At 37.5% G+C, this 19,518-nt stretch overlaps 1 protein-coding gene across 5 annotated transcripts in view; it reads left to right on the top strand.

The window, feature by feature from the left end:
- Positions 1 to 19,518, top strand: part of Dscam2 (Down syndrome cell adhesion molecule 2) — a 521,384-nt gene that overhangs the window by 391,239 nt on the left and 110,627 nt on the right. For all 5 annotated transcript variants that reach the window (XR_012465668.1, XM_074176354.1, XM_074176353.1 and 2 more), the window contains exon 3: positions 6,580 to 6,741. Coding sequence is in view for 4 of the 5 variants with exons in the window: in XM_074176354.1 (XP_074032455.1) it covers positions 6,580 to 6,741 (162 nt within the window). In the remaining variant the exon portion in view is untranslated. The remainder of the gene's footprint in view (positions 1 to 6,579; positions 6,742 to 19,518) is intronic.

Raw genomic sequence — 19,518 nt, 5'->3', positions numbered from 1 at the left:
CGAAATTCAACGCTTCCGTTGTCGCTAGGGCTGTAGTAGGTTGTCTTTTTTGATATCCAGAGGTTTCCCAAATAGCATAAATATATACCCATTTGTGAATCTTCTGTTATCGATGTAGCCTACGGCATAATTGCAAAATCTAGAAATGTTTTCAATAGATTTTTCAAACACCAGTTTTACTTTTGACGTTTTCCTCAGATATCGATAATTATTTTAACGGCTGTCCAGTGAGTCATACTTGGAATTTTAAAAAGTCTCGCTAATTTTTCAACTGCAGAAGATCTCGGCATTGAGCGACTCACAAAATACTTTCTATTGCTTCTCGATATGGAATCTTTTATATGTCTTTTTGTAGTTCTGCTTCATTTTCTTTCACTAGGGATGAGGTTTGATTTGCATCCATTGGAGTCATCACACCGTTATTCTCAGACATATTGAAACGAACTAACTCTTCAATATATTTTTCTTCATCCATCGGATCACGCTAAACAAGATTTTCCATGCTGAATCTCTTGGTGAGTTCAATTTTCAAATACCGTTTTCCATTGTTTTTATCAGAAAATAAGAGAATGTGGTTCACATATACTGCCAATATCATGATGTTGTGATCATTTCTATTGAAATAAATACAAGAATCCATTTTTGGTTGATGAAACTTTAAGTTTTTCAAAACTGAATCGAACTAAATACTTGTTCCAAACACGACTTACATGTTTTAATCTATATGAAGTTTTAGAAATACGACTCCTTGTTCAGTTTTGGATATAAAAACACATTAACTGAATTCAATTGGTCGATGGTCTCACCATATTTAGCAGCTGAGGTGAGAAAAAATCGGATAGAGCTGTGCCTCATAACTGGTACAGAAGTATCTTCATTATCAACACCAGCCATTTGCGAATTACTTTTCGCAAACATTCCAGACCTGAATAGAGTCTTCCAGAGATGCTACAAATACAATACACGTATATACAGACGGCTCAAAAACCAAAAAAGCTCCTGATGTGGAGTGTACTCCAAATCACTAAGTCTAAGGATTAAGTGGGGATTGGAAGAAGATACCCGCGTTGTTCAAAGAGAACTGGCTGATATCTCAATCGCCTCAAAAGAAATAACCAGGAAAAGAATTTCTGGGAAAAACATAACAATATGTACCGATAGCAGAAAAGCCCTATTAGCCTTGAACAGACGTGTTACCTCAGGGCCACCAAGATTTAGCCAAAGCCTCGGTAGGTAATGACATTATTCTGAGGTGGGTTGAAGGGCACGACAGGAGTAAAGGTAATCACATTGCCGACTCTTTAGTCAAGGAAGCGGTTGAACTAAGAATTTTAGGACCCAGTGACACCTACGGCCTGATGACTTCGACAATTACGGCACTAGCCAAACGTCATACCCATGCTCAGACCTAAAGACATAGGAGGAAATTAAAGGATGCAGTCTTGCCAAAATCACCCTGGGCGATCCTGGGAAGCTGGCGCCAAAAAAATATCTATCTATGACCAGGAAAAACCTATGCTTAACAGGGGGATTTCTGACTGGCCACTATCTACTAAGGAAACACCTCCATGATATGGGGCTAGTGGTCACACCTCTATACAGGATGTGTGAACAGGAAGATGAAACTATCAGGCATGTCCTATGCGAGTGTACGGAGTTATCGTCAATAAGCGAGGTGTGTTTGGCGAATCTTGGCTTACACCTGCCGATATGAAGGAGATGTATTCCAGTGACCTGTCCACCTTCCTAGTAAGGACAGGATGGATGATGACCTAGGAGGACAACTCCTCGGAAGGATGTAGAATGAGTCACATGTAGCTTTAGTGCTTGGGCCTACACTCACCCTCCCTAATCAACAGATACATAGTCTCCCAACAGGGACCTCCGAACTTTGATAGTTGATAACGGTCATCTTGTTGAAGCTACATCTAACAGTCAAATTCAGCCTAATTTCTGCGCCAGAGTCATGGAAAATTGGACGTTTTGGATCTGCCTCAACCAGAGAAGACGTGGTCACACAACATGGCATCAATAGGTCTTTCAAATGAATGAAAAATTTCGACTGTATCAAAGAAATCACCTATATTTTTCAATTTGCCAGGTTGCTGTCAATTTCGTTTCGAATGTCCATTTACTTCAATTTGCTTCTCTGTATTATTATGTAGAGTAAAATTTTTCGATGCTGGAATACAGGAAAATTACAAAAGTTTTATAATTTTCAATTCATCAGTATTAAACGATGCCTTTGTCATGTTTTTAATTAAAATTCCGTCTATTGATAAATTGACTTCGGAATCCAAAGTGACAGCGTCTAATTAAAAACTGTAATTTGGTTTCGTTCAGTCAAAATATATTAAACGCGAATATTGAATATTCATAATGCAACGAAGGAATTATGTTGACAAAAAATGAGTACAATTTCTGAAATGAAAGAGTTTGTGACCCACTTTTTTTTTAAATTGACTTTAAAGAGACGAAGCTTCACAAATTGTCAGATGTGTTTTCGATGTTCCATCGCAATTTAACGCTGAATCACTATACTGAGTGACAAAGAAAAGTAAACACCCATTTATATTGAAAATATTTCAATATTGTTTTGCATGTGTATTTATGTTGAGGCCAGTAAAACGCAAATAAAATTTCAACCTTATCGAAAACTATTCTGACCAGTTTTTGACTGTTTTTTTTTGTGTGAACATTTACCATTTCTCTAATTTTTATTTTTATTTGTGCTTCAACTGTTAAAGAGTTCGTTGTGAAGTGTTTCGTTTTGTTAACACTATGCCTTGTGTGCGGAGACTTCGTCGTATTCCTAAACTTAGTGATTTTGAGAGGGTAGGAATTGTTGGCTTACGTATTGTAGGTTTTTCAGTTAGAGGAATTTCAAAAAGAACCAGCAGATTTTTGCGTACTCTTCTGAATTGTTATCAGGCATGGACCCAAGAAGGCCAAGAACACAGAGCTAGGTCCTCGGTCGTCGCAGGGGACCAACAGCGCGTGAGGATCGCCGACTAAGACTTTTGGCTCTAAGGGATCGATTCTTTTCTATTAGGGCAATTGCAAATCAGTGATTTGAAGAACACGAGAGGGTTGTTGGAATGCGAACAGTATATCGGCGAATAAGAAGTTCCGGACTTTCTTCTGATCATCCACATTGGGTGTTGCCCCTGATCCTCGAGCATCGACGAAACCGATTGCACTGGTACAGAGACAGAATAAATTGAGATCAACAGTGGAACCGCGTAGTTTTCAGCGATGAATCTCGCTTTCGTTTGGAGTATGCACGATGGACGAGCAAGAGTATGAAGGCTTCGTGGTGAAAGACGAGATCCCCAGTTTGATGTGAAGAGGCATTTTCACCATACTGTTGGTTTATTAGTAAGGGGTGGCATTGCATATAGTAGCAGGGCACCTTTAGTCTCCATTAGAGGTAACATGAGAGCTCTTCTTCACGAAGTAGTGGAGCCTCATGTCCTTCCAAATCTTGCGCCATCAGGAACCCAATATTTCAACAAGACAACATGTGGCTAGAGTAATTCTAGTCTTCATGGATCAGCATGACATTAACCGTTTACTATAGTCACCCAGATCGCCCGATCTTTCACCTATCGAACATGTGTGGGCTGTTCTTGGTCGCAGACTGCTGAATTTTCTGCAGCCCCCACAGACATTGGCAGTACCTAAACATGAGTTAGAAGAAGGGTGGACTGAAATACCACAACAGGATTTAGACCTCCTTATCAGGACATTGACCAGATGTATTCACGAGTGTATAAGACATCGAGAATTTGCAACACACTACTGAACTTTACTGATTTCACGATCATTCATTTTCTCTGAAAACTTACTCGTTTGTTTGCTATTATCTCTCAAGTATGTCAGTGAAGAATTAATGGAATATTTTCAATATAGATGGGTGTTTAACTTTCTTTGTCACTTAGTATATTTGGATATATGAAGTAGGTTTCAGACACTCAGTAAATGCAAAGCTGTACAAATTAACCGTTATTTATGAATCGAAATAGCATACGATCACATGCATCATATAATGGAAAGCATGTCTATTCATGAATCCATGGAAAGATTCAAAAACCAGAGCCCAAACATGATCCAATACCAGACAGACTTGTTTCAACCCACCATATGTGTCATCAGTGCATCACGAACGCATTGGAGGACTCAGTCAACTGTCCTCGGAGAACAAGCCTGAGTGAGTGAGAGCAATTACGGAAACGCCATCTATGGGATCGACATAAAACTCTCGAGAGGAGCGTCGTTCATTTTTCATGTTCGGAGATTGAGTTCTCTGTCGATTCCATAGATGGCGTCTTTGTAAGGGGAGATGTCATCGCCACCACTTAATCAGGCTTGTCCCTTGAGGGCAGTTTATTCCAATAATGCATTCGTGGTTTAGCTCAGCACCACTGATGAGACCTATGCCGAGTCCGAGACCTATGATGTCTGGTGTTGGATCAAGAGTTTGTATTTAAGCTTTGGTTTTCTACTAGTTGCCTTGCACTGGAAGCTGTAGTGAGAGACGAGGACGATTCTCGTTGGCAGTCCATGTCAAAGTTTGGCTTTGCAACTGACTCCTTAAGGGAGCTTCGTTAATCTTTCATTTTCGGGGATTGAATTCTTTGTCGACCCCTAGATGGCTTTTTCCCCAGGAAAGATCTCGTGACTTTTACTTACTCTCTCCCTCACTCAATATTCATTAAAATGTACAAAAAATTCCTAATGAAATACCCCGAGTTGTAGTATAAGCGTTCATTCAATAATAGTATGATCATAATATCAACTGCTCGCTACAACAGTGTATATTCAATTTACTGAAGCACTCTCAAATTCCTATTTTATATCTGGTGTTATCAATCATCGGTCATCATTTTTCAAAAACCTGACTTATCAAATAACGGGTTTCCCAACAGGAAGATGCGTTATTTTTGACAATTGATAAAGATCATCTTGTTGAAGCTACATCTGTCAAATAAGTTGTCATTTTTTTAATATGTTTGCCAAATCATCTTCAATGGATATGCAAATAATAAAATTGTTACTTCAAAATGTGTGTCCTGTTCGAGCAACGTACCGCGCGCTTCGACCATTTTACGGTAGCCATAATCGTCCTGTCGAGCGAAGTTTTCGCGATGTAGTGGACAAATTCGAGTCCACTGGTTCAGTGAACGATCGACCAATACCCGTACGTCGACAAAACGCAAAATCTGACGAAAAGTATTGATATGAGAACCAGTTGTCGTCAATACTTTATAACTCTTGGTGTATTAACAGTTTACAGTTTATATATACTGAAAGCTTGCACTTATATCTATAAGAATAAAAATAAGTTTGCAATAGAACACAATCATTGCTATAACACCCGTCAGAAAAATCTCTTACAGCCTTATTTTCATCGCATATCTCCGTATCGGAACAATTTTTATTGTATTGGTTGTAAGCTCTATAATATTCTTGATGATGATATAAAATCATCCCCCAATGTTCACATTTTTGAATCAAGACTGAAAAAGATCCTAGTTAGTAAGTGTTGTTATTCCATAGACGATTTCTTTTTATGATAATATTTTTTCATTTTTGAACTATATAATTGATATTTTTTATAGATACATGTATATGTGAATTTGTATTGTTGACATGTCCTTGCTCCAAGTAATGATGTAACTGAAATATTGACGTTTTTGATCATTTATGATGATGAAATAAAGGAATATCATTATTATTATAAAACATCACAGCTGTCTGTGAGAGTGTGCAGGAGAACCCGAGGCAGTCGATTCTGCGTCGCTCATAAGAACTCGGCCTGTCGCAGACCACAACTTGGCAAATTTTGCGTCGTGACTTGAGCCTGCACCCATACAAAATTCAACTGACCCAGGAACTGAGGGTGAACGACTTAAACAACGAAGTGTGTTCGCTGAATGGCTCTGGAGCAGTTGGTGACTCACCCTATCTGTATCTGTTGGCCAGGCCAACGGCGATAAATATCAACTTTTTTGTACCCAATTTCGAAAAGTATTCTAATTTTGGGAGATATTCGTTTGGGTGATATTTTGATATAATCACACCACAATGAATTTTCATCAATCAACAGCCCTAAAAACTTGTGAGATGACGAAAAGTTGATAGTTTTATTATGATACTCATGTGATATTTCATGTGATTTGATGAATCACATCATCAGCCAAAACCATTCAGAGCAAAATAAAAAACTGTTACTTTCAACATATACAGAAAATATTGAAATAGTAAAACAAAGCCCACAAATCATGGGTTTTGTGGCTCTGGTGGCTCTATCTCTTCAAAGATTTCGATAGGTAGATCTGGAACCTCTCGCGTATAATGAAATTATTATAAACTCTTCTTCCACAACAGAACAAAAATTATTTGTTTCGACGCGCTTTCCGCCAACCAAATAGTCAGTCATTTCCTGATGATGCAAACTTGGTTAGTGAATCGCGCGACGAGAGGCTGTATTTTCGTTCTGGTGTGGAAAAAGACTCCTTATAGAAAATATCGATTCTGCAAACGTGATCAGAGTAATTATTCTTTTCTTTTTTGCAGTGGTAACGCAGTCATTCAGAGTCGATGTTGAAGTGATTAGTGCAGCTCGTGGTTGTAGCGCAGTGTTGAAGTGTTTAGTGCCAAATTTTGTTAAAGACTTAGTTAGGATTATATCATGGGTACAGGAACCATCTTTTTTCATTTATCCGTCTCTACAAGGAGGTGAGTAGAGTTTTATCTATTGATGATGATTCAAATAACGGGGTGACTACAGTTCCATTACTTTATACGGAAGAAAATATTTCATTCTATTATAGCTTCGATTAGCTCTGTTAAACAAGCAAAACCAGTGATGGGAATTATGAAACTTAAAAGGAGCCATTGTACCAAAAATTGTGCTAATTAACAAAAATTCAACCAGCGTAATTTTGAAATCAAAATTACCTAAAACTGATTTGTTCAAAAAATCCAATAAAGAATTGTCAAGAGTAAAAACTGAATGAATATTCCAATCATATCTGATATATCGATTCACAGCTGAATGTAGAAAATAAAATGTTTTCCTGAAATATTATGACTTCCTCAAATCGGTTTGATACCAGTTAGATTGCCTGCTGAATCGTCCTATTTAACTTCACTAGACGTAACGGCTCCAATGACATGCGAAAACACATGAAATTACGAGTAAAATAAACCATTCAAAGTATGATTTCCCAATTAGAACAAATAAGTTGAGACCTATATTCCACATAACTTGACTGTTTTACGAATCGCGTTAATACCACATGTTTTTTTTCATCAGTAACTGATATAACTCTTTACACAGCTCTGGATGAAGATTTGTTGTTGATGAATTGAATGAACTTTCATGTCGAATTACATGTTTGAACTGTCAAATACTCACCAGAAGGCGTTTACCAGAACCTCAATACTTCACGAATTCATTTCAGTCTTGCATTCTGAAACATCGGAAGGACACATCTGCAAGAAAAATTCATCTGCGAGTCTAGAAACTTCAACCGTAAAACTACACTTTTCGTGATTCTTTTCTCTACAGAATGCATGCATACAAACACCAGAAGCGCATATTTCATCAGATTCGTTATTTGAACAAATGGATTTCAACGTCATGCTCATGGCATAATTGATGAGGTTATTAGAACGTTCGGATTTATTATGAGGTGTCAGTTACAACTTTGACAATTGATAACGGCCATTTTGTTGAAGCTACATCTCTCAAATTAATCGTCCTATCAAGAGGACTATTCGTCATGTGGTTGATGAATTTGAGTTCCCTGGTTCAGTAAACGACCGTCCATTCGTCGACTAAACTCAAGATCTACAGCCGCTGTCTGTGAGTATGTGCAGCAGAGGCCGCGGCAGTCGATTTCGCTCACAAGAACTCGGCCTTTCGCAGACCTGAATTTGGCGAATTTTGCATCGTGTCTTGGGCCTGCATCCGTACCATTTTTGGATGAATGAGTACGTAGAAATTGTCGGATTTGAACGAAATCAATCCACATGAAATCCAATAGCGTCCAATGCATCTCGAAAAAGTCACTATTTGGTGTGGATTTTGGGCTGGCCGCGCCATAGATCCATTATCTTTGAAATCGGCGTTGGCCAGGCCATCACTGTCAACGACGAGCACTTCAAGTCGAAGATTAGCAACTTCTTTTGGCTTGAATTGGATAGCCTGGAGACCAACGACATTTAATTTTGACAAGTCGGCCCTACGTGCCACACTGCTGGTACCACATTAAATATTCTGCACGAGCGATTTTAGGGCATAGTCACCTCACGTGGACGTGCTGAGGAAAGGCCATCGAGATCGTGCGATTTGACCCTGTTCAACTACTTTTTCTGGGGTTTTCTTGAGTCGCAGGTGTATGCGAATGAGCCACAAACCACAGCGGTCTTCAACGCTAACATAACCCATCTCATTACTCGAGTTCAGCCTCATTTATGCGTCAGTGTCATGCAAAATTGAACGTTTCGGATGTGCTCCACATTTGAACTGTATACAGGGCTATTCAAATTCGTTTCTGTACATGGGGATCTCGTAAACGATAAGAGATAGTGTCGGTTGAATTATAGCCAAGTTGCGTATTCTAGAGACCTATTCAATGATGTGAAGAAATCGAACATAGCTCTTTTGGTTCTGGAGATATACGGGAAAAACAAAAAAATCACAAATTATTGTTTTGCCTATACCTTCTTTATTCGCAGACATATTGAAAATCTGTCCAAATTTTGCTATTGGCACTTGATGTGGGCTCTCAGAATATATCCATGAATCTTTTATACAGAGTGTCATATGACTTGGGCTTCCCCTATCTTTGAATTTTTGAATACGGACCTGTATTTTTTGTTGTAGTTTTTGGATCGTAGACGTTTACTTCATACTGAGAAATTAAATTCAATTTTATATTTCGGGATTTTTCGGTAATATTCGATTATAATTTTGTGAATTATTTCCCTTTTAAATTACGGCCCTGGAAATTGGTTGGCTGAGTTGAATGAAAACACAATAGCAACTTTAACGTGTCCCTATGTACCGTAGAGTTTTTTGAAAGCTTTTTTCATTTTCAGGTACCTATTCATATTTTTTCCATTGCTCTGAGCGTTTTCTACAATGAACTTCGAATAAGAAAACCTTTTATGATTATCTGAAACATATCTACAACAAAAATATATTATATGTGTTCTGATGAGCAGAATAAAAAATAGCAGCAATAATAACATCCGAAACGAAAACTATAATTATAATGAAAATTGAAATGAAGTAAGTAATTTATATAAACAAAAAAATTAATTGTGCAATAATTGTTCGAATTGGAGTCCTTCCATTTCGTGACAAATAATGGGACAATAATAAGATCACCAGATCTTACTATTTTGGACTATTTTCTATGGGGAACATTGAAAAATAAGATTTACGCTGGCAGAGAGATAGAAAATGTGGCAGACTCGAAATTGAGGATTTTGAATGATTTCGCAAAAAATAAGTGTATTAAGGGCAATAAATAATATGAAAAACCGATTTTGAAAATATCTCGAAATGGAAGGACTCCAATTCGAACATTTATTGAGGCAATAATTTTTTTGAGTACCTAAATAAATTACTTCATTTCAATTTTCATTACAAGTATAGTGTTCGTTTCGGATGTTATTATTGCTATCATTTCTTTTTCTGCTTATTAAAACACATATAATATATTTTTGATGTAGATATGTTTCAAATAATCATAAAAGGTTTTCTTATTCGAAGTTCATTGTAGAAAGCGCTCAGGGCAATGGAAAAAATATGAATAGGTACCTAAAAATGAAAAAAACTCTGGAAAAATTCTACGATACATAGGAAGACGTGAAAGTTGCTATTATGTTTTCATTCAACTCAGTCAACCAATTTCCAGGGCCGTAATTCAAAAGGGAATAATTCACAAAATTATAATCGAATATTACCGAAACATCCCGAAGTATGGAATTGAATTTAATTTCTCAGTGTGAAGTGAACGTCTACGATCCAAAAACTACAACAAAAAATACAGGTCCGTATTCAAAATTTCAAAGATGGGGGTGGCCCAAGTCAGATGACACCCTGTATAAAAGATTCATGAATATATTCTGAGAGTCCACATCAAGGGCCAAAAGCAAAATGTGGGCAGATTTTCAATATGTCTGCGAATAAAGAAGATACAGGCAAAAAATTATTTGGGATTTTTTTCTTTTTCCTGTATATCTCCAGAACTAAAAGAGCTATGTTCGATTCGGTTACATCATTGAATACGTCTCTAAAATACACAATTTTGCCACAATTTAACCGACACTCTATCTCTTATCGTTTACGAGATCCCCATGTACAGAAACGAATTTGAATAGCCCTGTATTATATTCCACACATAATGGCATCAATAGTTTCGAAGAATAGAATATTCCAAAGATATCTTCCACACATTTTTTTTGTTTATATTCAAAGATAGTAAGCACTTGATGAAAGATCCTATGTATGTATGTGAGCTCAATATTCAGTATAAGGTAGAACCGGTACTTCTGTAACCCTTTTCAGGAGAGGTCAACTTGGTCAACAAAGAGACCGTGAACTTTCAAGTTTGTGGTATCTACATGACAGAATAGTACCAGATTGTGCCTGTGAAGTTATCAGTAGTTAGGATCTCCTTCTCTGCATAGTTCGCGACCACGAGAGGCCAGGAATTGAAGCTTTGGTTTTCAATGCATATAACCAAGGAGCTGATGAACTTGGTTTAGTTTTCGATACTGAACAAAGGGATCACAACTCTGTCACCAAGTTCAGCAAAAGAAAGACAAAAAACCGTAGAGATTATTTCACTATTGCGGCAACCAAAAGATAATCCAGTGAATGTGCACGGAGTTTGCTTTAACAACTTTGAACACGTTGGCTTATCAATGCGCATGGCCTTCGTTTTCTTCAAGTTTAGTGAGCTGGGGAGTTCATCATGGCCAGCCAGGATAGTGTCATCAAGACCTACTGCCGTCCCGTGATGGGTATACAAGTTCCTAACACAAGGTGTCATCCCTTACTTACTTACTTACTGTCATGTTCAGTATATACGGTTCAGCCCATATCCATCAACATAACACGACCCTAAGAGTGCCTCATCACCACCTATGACACTTTTTCGGTATTCACGAGACACTGGTGTCGCTCTACGCTCCGGAGGATTTTCAATTCGTTTTGGGAAAGACAAGTACCGAGTTTTCTGAAACTATTCATTTCTCACTCTCATTGGTTAGGTAAGGTCCAAAGTGACTGGGTCTATTCGACCCTCAACCGCAACCCGCTAGGGTTCATTGTGGCTGACACCTATTCACACTCGACCAAATAAACCCAGATGCTAAACGAAGTCGAATAATTTGTATGGTGAGTGTTCTTTCAGGTCAGATGGTGAAAGTACGGCTCAGCCAACAGTCCGAGTCTCTGCATATGATTCAAATGACAGTGACCTCTGAGAAGATCCGTTAGACATCGTAGTTCCGTACTGTAGTCCAATAACTGTTTGGTGTCAAGCTACGAAGGATGAATGAACGGCTTGGAGTGAGCCATTCCTGGAAGATTCTGCCAGAAGTCTATAAATCTTTTTGCCATCCAGATGTACAGTCTTTGTTTGGTGAAGCCTGAAGCGATACTAATGACAGGTTCTGGTCCGATGAAGTTGCTTGCAGCCCCCTTCTTTGCAAGGAGTCAGCAGCCTCATTGCCTAGGCAGGTTGATATCTGTCCTGGGTCTGCGACTGAAAACACCTGCACCAGAACCGGAAGGTGTTTTTGATCCATCTGTGAACTAACAACTATCTGCTCTTAATATTTCCTTCCCTCGGAGGATCCATTTTTCTCTACTCAATAACAGTACTTCATAAAGCAGTTCGTTGTTGGTAGTTGGAGGCATGAAGTCAGAGGTCATTTCCAGAATGCTGTATCAACCAACTATCTGTTGCATTCCGCATTGAATACATTTGTGCAATTGGCAATGTGCACAAGTCTAAATGCAGTCCGTCTAGCCTCTCTCTCCAGAAAAATGTGGAGAGGAGGTAGATCTAGAAGGATCTCCATGGCCGCTGACGGTGTGGTACTGATGAAACCATTGGGCCAGAGAGCTTCGCCTGGGCCGTTTTCTGTTAAGTCTTCGGCCACCAGGCAATTGCACTATAAGTGATCATTGGTCTGACAATCATCACATAAATCCAATGGATTTGTTTGGGACCTGAACCCCAAGTTTCACCACAAATCCTTCGACATGTCGATAGGGACAGTCTGGCTCTGTGTAAAACTTTTTCCAAGTGAGCGTTCCAGGTGGGTTTTTTATCAAGGACAATGCCAAGATATATTACCTCCGTTCCAAATAGAATGAGCTCACCATTGAGGAGAAGAAAGTGGCGTTGATTCGTCTAATTTTTCCTTCCTGGTGAAGGGAATTATCACAGTTTTGCTGGGGTTGACAGACATCTGCTCCCTCAGGCACCAACTGTGAACAACGTTCATCGTGCTTTGGAGGATAATACAGCTATCCGTTCCGACGTGGACTTTGCCAAGATTACAAGGTCATTTGCATAAGCTTACAGATATACTTCTCTTCTGTCGAGGGCATCAAGCAGACTATCCATCAGGAGCGACCACAAAAGGGGAGATGGTACCCCACCTCGAGGGCTTCTGGTTACCCTGAACCTGATAGCCTCGCCTTGAAGAGTCGTAGTTGTAGTTATTTTTACCAGCATGGCATAAATCCAGCCAGTTATGGTCGATTATATACCTCTTGTGGCCAGAGACTATCCCTCATACTTATACAAGCTGATAAGCTTGATGTGATCCTTCTCAACCATTAGAGCAAAATGTCATTCGTCGCGGAGTTTAGAGCTCCTGTTGAAGCGAGTATTGTACAGGAAGAAGAGGTAAAACGGATGAAGTATCGAGGTTTCCTCTTCGAACTCTGTAGACTCTATCCAGACCACTCTGTTGAGATGGTAATTATGATTATTGGAGTCCTTGGCAAAATTATGTCCTTCCTACGCTCGCATCTTGAGATCATACCAACTTGCCGCAGGACGGCAGAAATCTTGGCAGGAGAATTGCAGAAGGTTGTGGTTCATTGCGTCTGTCTAGGACCCAATGGCATCAATATTACATCTAAAGATTATATATAAGGGCTAATTTGAAATTCCATGTCAAGTTTCTGAATAGGTATATGAATTAACAATTTTGAATATATGGTGGTGATGGATATTTTTAATTTTTTTTGTGTATTATTGATAGGTTTAACTTTAAATGAACTTTTTCGTAATAATTTTGAACTTCAGCCATTTCTACCAAATTTCCTAAAGTAACAAGTTGTGATCAATGGGTAAATATAAAATTCTGCCCATTTCTATTATATTATGTGATCAAGGTTATCATTATTAGATCAATAGCTTTCTAAAAATATTGAATTTTTGTTCATCACCCTTTTCACAAGCTCTGCAGAGTCTGCTATTTAAAATATCAAACTCTGGGACATACGTTGATTAGAGACTTCTGATTTTCGCGTGACCTGCTTACTCGAGGATTCTTTACGAAAAAAAAACGGCGAAAATTCTGGTCTCGCTAACGAGATGCCAGGTTGTTTTGAGACGCTGCTCGAATCTATGCTTTATTTGACAACGCTTTAATCAAAGAGACCCTCGATTCTGAATGTGAGCAACTATATTTCACAATTTTAATTGACGCCGGAATATTTTCCTCGTTGAATCTTCGATTAATAAAGCATGGTTCCAACCAGGGTTGGCTTTCATGAGGCTGTAACGTTTTTACGTGCGATCCCTCAATGTGTACAAGGTGTCTCAAAATACGTCATTAAAGAAGAAAACATGGCGTCGAAGTGTACAGGGTGCATCAATATACATCATTCAAGAAAAAATATGACAGTTTAACGAGGCTGTAACATTTCAACGTGCGATCACTCAATGTGTACAAGGTGTCTCAAAATATATCATTTAAGAAAAAAACATGTTGGTTTAATAGAAGTGTAGTATTTCAACGTGCGATCCCAATAAGAAACGTATAGGTATATCTATTCAAAAGTGTCGGGGAGTTACGTGTTTTTCATGGTTCCAATCAGAGCGTCCTACAGCTATAAGGAATCAGGTATACCACGGGTGTTGCTAAAGGTTTTCTGGGGCTGTCAATGTCAATTTTCATACTCTTTCCGGTTATTTTTGTCGTAACGATGAAGTTGGTGGAGGGGTAGCTATCTTTGTTAAAAATATTCACGATTATACAGTGTTACACACTACCATCGAAAAATCTCAGGGACGTTTGAATATGCTGCTGTCCAAATAACTGCACACAACTCCAAAATCCGCGTAAACTGTTTTTACAGACCATCATCTTCCAATAGTCTATCATTCATACATAATAAGGAACTATTTCTCGATTCTCTTTTTAAAAAAATGATCAAACCTCTTGTATCGTTTGTGGTGATTTTAATTTCAACTTCCATAAGAATTCCAATGATAGCAATGCAAGTTATGTGCGTAATTCATTTGCCTCTCATGGATTGAATCGATGTATTTTCGATTACACAATGTCTATGGTGGCAAATATTTTTTCCTCTACATCCAATACATATATCCAATTCCACCGTCAGTCACATAGATTTCTCGGATCATGCACTCCAATATATAGTTTTACCAATTACCGCTCCTACTGAAAAAATAACCAATTATTTTCTCAAAGGATCCTTTTGTGATCAAAACATTCACTTTTTGAATGCTTTATTGGCTCGTGAGAATTGGCTACCTATATACTTCAGTAACGGTAATGCTGATGAAAAATTCTCTATTTTGTATGATTTATTTCTCAACCTATTCGATAAAGCCTTTTCTCAGGAATTACATCAAACCAATACACATAAAAATCTAATAACAATAAACCTTGGATAACTAAGGAGATCGTTAATGAAGGAAAATCACTCAAAGATATTTTCCACATCAGTTGAATTCGTTCTGATTAAATCATCAACCAACAATATGAATTAATTTTGAAACAGCATCGACAAAAGATAGAAACTTCAACAAGTTTCACTTCTGCCACAAATTTCTTAAAGCCAAAAATAAATGTAAGGTTGCCTGGACTATAATTAAACAGAATACCGCATGTGATTAAAAAAAAGCCAATTCTTGCCAAAATATGTTATGGATGAAAATGAATTATCTGTAAGCGAGGGTATTGATATCTCCCAAACATTCAGCGACTACTTTTGGAATTCTGTCCAAAAATTAGTCAAAGAAACATGTCCTATTTTAGTAAATGACTGGTTTCTTTTCTGTTATGCTTCCCTTTTAAATCAATAAAAATAAATATCACTTCGCATTGAGCACGTCCAACTATGGTTTCATTTGCAATAATCAATACAACGTGCAATATATCGAATCGCGTTTTCAACAAAATATATAGGTATTCGGTTCTATCAAGTCAGACGTACTTGTCAATTATTGCAGAACTCCAACAAAGGCAACGCGGAGTTTATTTGAAATATTCGATTGAAAAGAAAATTCTTCTGCTGAACTGAAACTCATTATATTTTCACGGTGAAAATAACACATTCCAAACGAAACCAATTTTTTACATTTCATGTTCTCGGGACTCTGAACGTATTCCTACGTGATGGGAATCGACGACAATATACTTCAGAATGATGGAAATTATAGACAGGTTCGAAATATCAATAAGTGAGAACATGAGTGTTGACAGTATGGTACTGAAATTGGTCCGATGTTCATAGAAATGACCATCAACGTTTGTTAATTTCTCAATGATTTTTTTTATTTGTTATTTTTTTTAACACTTTGTAGAATTTTAACTGAGTATTTCAATTTCAATCGTTCAATGTTATAATTCATCCTGTTTGTATAAAAATATCATCTGATAGGAAGAAAATGTTGAGGGAAAAACGAATAGTATTGGAATTCTTCTTTGATATTTGCTTGATTCAGTGCCCAGACAAATTTTTTTCTCAACTATTTTGAATTTTTTAAAGATCAGCAGAAAAGCTTTCAAAGTTTCATCTTACTATTTAAGAAATAGAACTCTGCCACTAATATATGGTGGAAGAGTTTCAAAATTTTTAAAATTATGAAGTCGTACCACAAGGGTCAGTATTGAGGCCTCTACTCTTCAGTCTGTATACTTGCAAGTCCTGTTAGTCGAATAGATCCACTCATTTTGGACCTAACCTAACCCAACCTAATCTGAGTCCTTTCCATCTTGCACGCAGCACTATTATGCTGATGATACAAAATTATATTTGTCATTAAAACCTGAATAGTACTCTCAGGTTATTAGTGCTTTAAATTTTGATCTTGAGCAATTTCCTATAAACCATTGTCTGGAATTGGTTTCAAATAGAAATGTTGCAATCAATTTTGGTAGAACGTGTGCAAGAGAAAAATTTATAATAATATAATAATAATAATATGTCTTTATTCACACTTAATTATAATACGATAATACAATACTATATCCCATAATAGTGTGTAAGGGCGGAATTCAGTCGCCCCTATCCAAGTATACTGGTGACTGCTCTTCCATTCAACCCTTAAAACAAAACTAAAGAGAACGAGAAAAGAGAGAAAAAAAATAAGAGAAGAGAAAACCAATCTAAATCTAGAGGTTCACAGGCTTTACAAGTGTAACTTGAAGTCACGAAAAAATATATATTATTCACAAATCAAAAATAATAGTAATATAAATGTTTTTAACTGCGTGAATGAGAATCAGAGTAATGCTAGGGTGCTAACAGTAATTAGATCATGAAGGTTCCAAAGGAAGTGATAAAAACAAAACAAGAAAACAATGGGAGAGGCTTGAAGGCAGAAAGCACATCAATTATTATTGATCAGACTTTTAACTCTTGCTTTCGTGGCACAACACTCATATTTGAAGTCTATCCTCAAATAACATGTTTCTCAGTGAGTACTTGAAAACAGATTTATTCATGGTTTTTAACGAGTCAGGAATGGCATTATAGATCTTAGTTACATTATAAAGAAACGATCTTTGGTATAGTGAAGTATGGTGTATTGGAGGGGTAAGGCGGTATCGATATCTGGTATGAAATGCGTGAACGTCGTGTCTGAATAAAAGTTTGTTGTATAAATAAATAGGTACTTTCGTTTGAATTACATTATGTATAAAACAACTTGTCTGTAGTAACCATCTTTGTTTCATAGTTAACCAATTCGATTCTTTAATTTTATGAGAAATTGAATTACGTTTCCTTATTCCATAAATGAACCAGGCACATGCATTTTGAACAATCTGAATACGATTTTGATCGTGATTGGTTAAACTGGAGTAATACACCATATTTGCAAAGTTAAAGTGGCTCAACACTAAGGTTTCACACAATATCTTTTTTGTTTTAACATCTAAAATTTTTGAAAAATTTGATACCAGTTTGAGGTAAAAATATGCATTTTTGATGCATTTCGTTACATGTGCACTGAACCTCAACTCTGTGTCCAGAACTACACCTAAGTTTCTTGTTGAGCTCACGGCTTCAATGTCTTCTGTACCAATTTTAATGTTAATTTGATCAAGTTTATTCTTGTTGTTCCTGTTACCAAAAATCAATAGCTTGGACTTGACAGGATTGATTAGCAGACAGTGATCCTTTGAAATGTTATTCAACCTATTAAGGTCTTCATTGAGAATAGAGCATGCCTCATTCACGTTTTCTGGATGAAATGTGTAATAAATTTGCATGTCATCTGCATAGTAATGAGATTGACAATGAGATAGACATTCTGACAGATTTGCAGTATACATCATGAATAATGAAGGTCCCAAAATGGAACCTTGCAGAAAACTTTGGTAGCATTCAAATTGGAGGGGGTCCTTTAACACTTTCTGATAAAATTAGAAATCTAGGTTTGTGAATTTATCAAGATGTGACATTTTCCAGTCATACAGAATCTCGAAAATCAATAAAGACCTTCAATACTTCAGGCAATGATAGTAGAGCACTGTATTGGTCCTGCCGCGCAGATTTTCAGATTACCTCAAAGAATAATCAACACATGAAGTAATCGACAACTCACAATAACTCGATATATTTGGCCAAGTTTGAATAGAAATTAGCCACAATTAACTCTTGGGAGTTGCATTATAGGATCGCTTCAGACCTACCCACCTAAAACAGATACTTTTTTGACCGAACATAGATTGAAATAAAATCAATGTTTCATGCTCAGAGTTACATGATTTGAGCAGATAGTTGTTGGTACACTGATTGATCGAAAACACCTTCTGGTTCCGGTGCAGGTATTTTCAGTCGCAGACTCTGCCTAGGAACCAATGCGAATGTATTTTGAGCGGAATCCAAAGTTACACACAAGTCAATGAAAATATTCCGTGTTAGGAATCACACGTTAAAAGGTAAGACCTCGTTAATCCTTAGTTCGCACAAGTTTCGACTTCTGAGGATTGTCGTTCGTAGGGGTGCGACAGCTGGTTAACGGGAAAACAGATTTTTTTTTAAACAGATTCTCGGACAGTCAAGCGGCGTTGGTAGCTCTTGGGTTCTATCAAGCAACGTCTAAAGTGGTAGCAAATTGCCAAAAACGACTCTCCTCAATAGGAAGACTTAACTTAACAGATTGTCTCTGATCTGGATTCCTGGCCATACTGGCCTGGAAGGCAATGTAGCTGATGACTATCTTGCAATAGGGTGCTGCAAGCAGCTTCATCGGACCAGAACCTGTCATTGGCATCGCTTTAGGCTTTGCCAAACGAAGATTCAACACCTGGATGGAAAAAGGATTTATGGACTTCTGGCAGAATTTTCCAGAATTGTCTCCCTCCAAGGCGTTCATTCACCCTTTGAAGCTAGATACCAAACAGTTTTCGAGTTACAGTAGGGATGAACTACGATGTCTAACAGACCTTCTTACAGGTCCCTGTCATTTGAATTATCATATGCAGAAACTCGGACTGTCGGAAGACAGTGTGTGTCGCCTCTGTTTTGAAAATGATGAAACAGAACAGCACATATTTTGTGCCTACCCCACTGGGGACCGAATTAGGCTTTTAGAGTTCAAAAGAGCCACCATCTGACCAGAAAGACCATACAAACTAGTCGGCTTCGTTAAGAAGCTGGGTTTATTTGGTCGAGGTGTGAGCCACAATAAACCCTTGCGGGTTGCGGTGAAGGGTGTAATAGACCCACTCACTTTTGACCTAACCTAACCTACATGATTTGATTATATTTCAAGTTATGACTAGAAGACCACGAAACCTTCAAAATGGTTCAATTAACGTTAAAAGCAGTTCACACTGAATATTTTGCCAGTAAAAGTTTGGGAAATCATTGTTTAAAAAAGAATACTGAACACTTAAAACATTTTGTGTAACCATAAAACATATTGATAAGTGAAACAATCACTCACTTTGTACACAATAAATTATTCAAAACAGTATTCGGATCAC

The sequence above is a fragment of the Leptinotarsa decemlineata genome, unplaced genomic scaffold, assembly GCF_025532065.1.
Source record: "Leptinotarsa decemlineata unplaced genomic scaffold, Ldec_3_MD MMD2_tig00001719_RagTag_RagTag, whole genome shotgun sequence".
In the NCBI taxonomy this organism is placed as follows: domain Eukaryota; kingdom Metazoa; phylum Arthropoda; class Insecta; order Coleoptera; family Chrysomelidae; genus Leptinotarsa; species Leptinotarsa decemlineata.
Note: the sequence above shows the minus strand (reverse complement) of the source record. Positions and strands in the feature narration are given on the sequence as shown.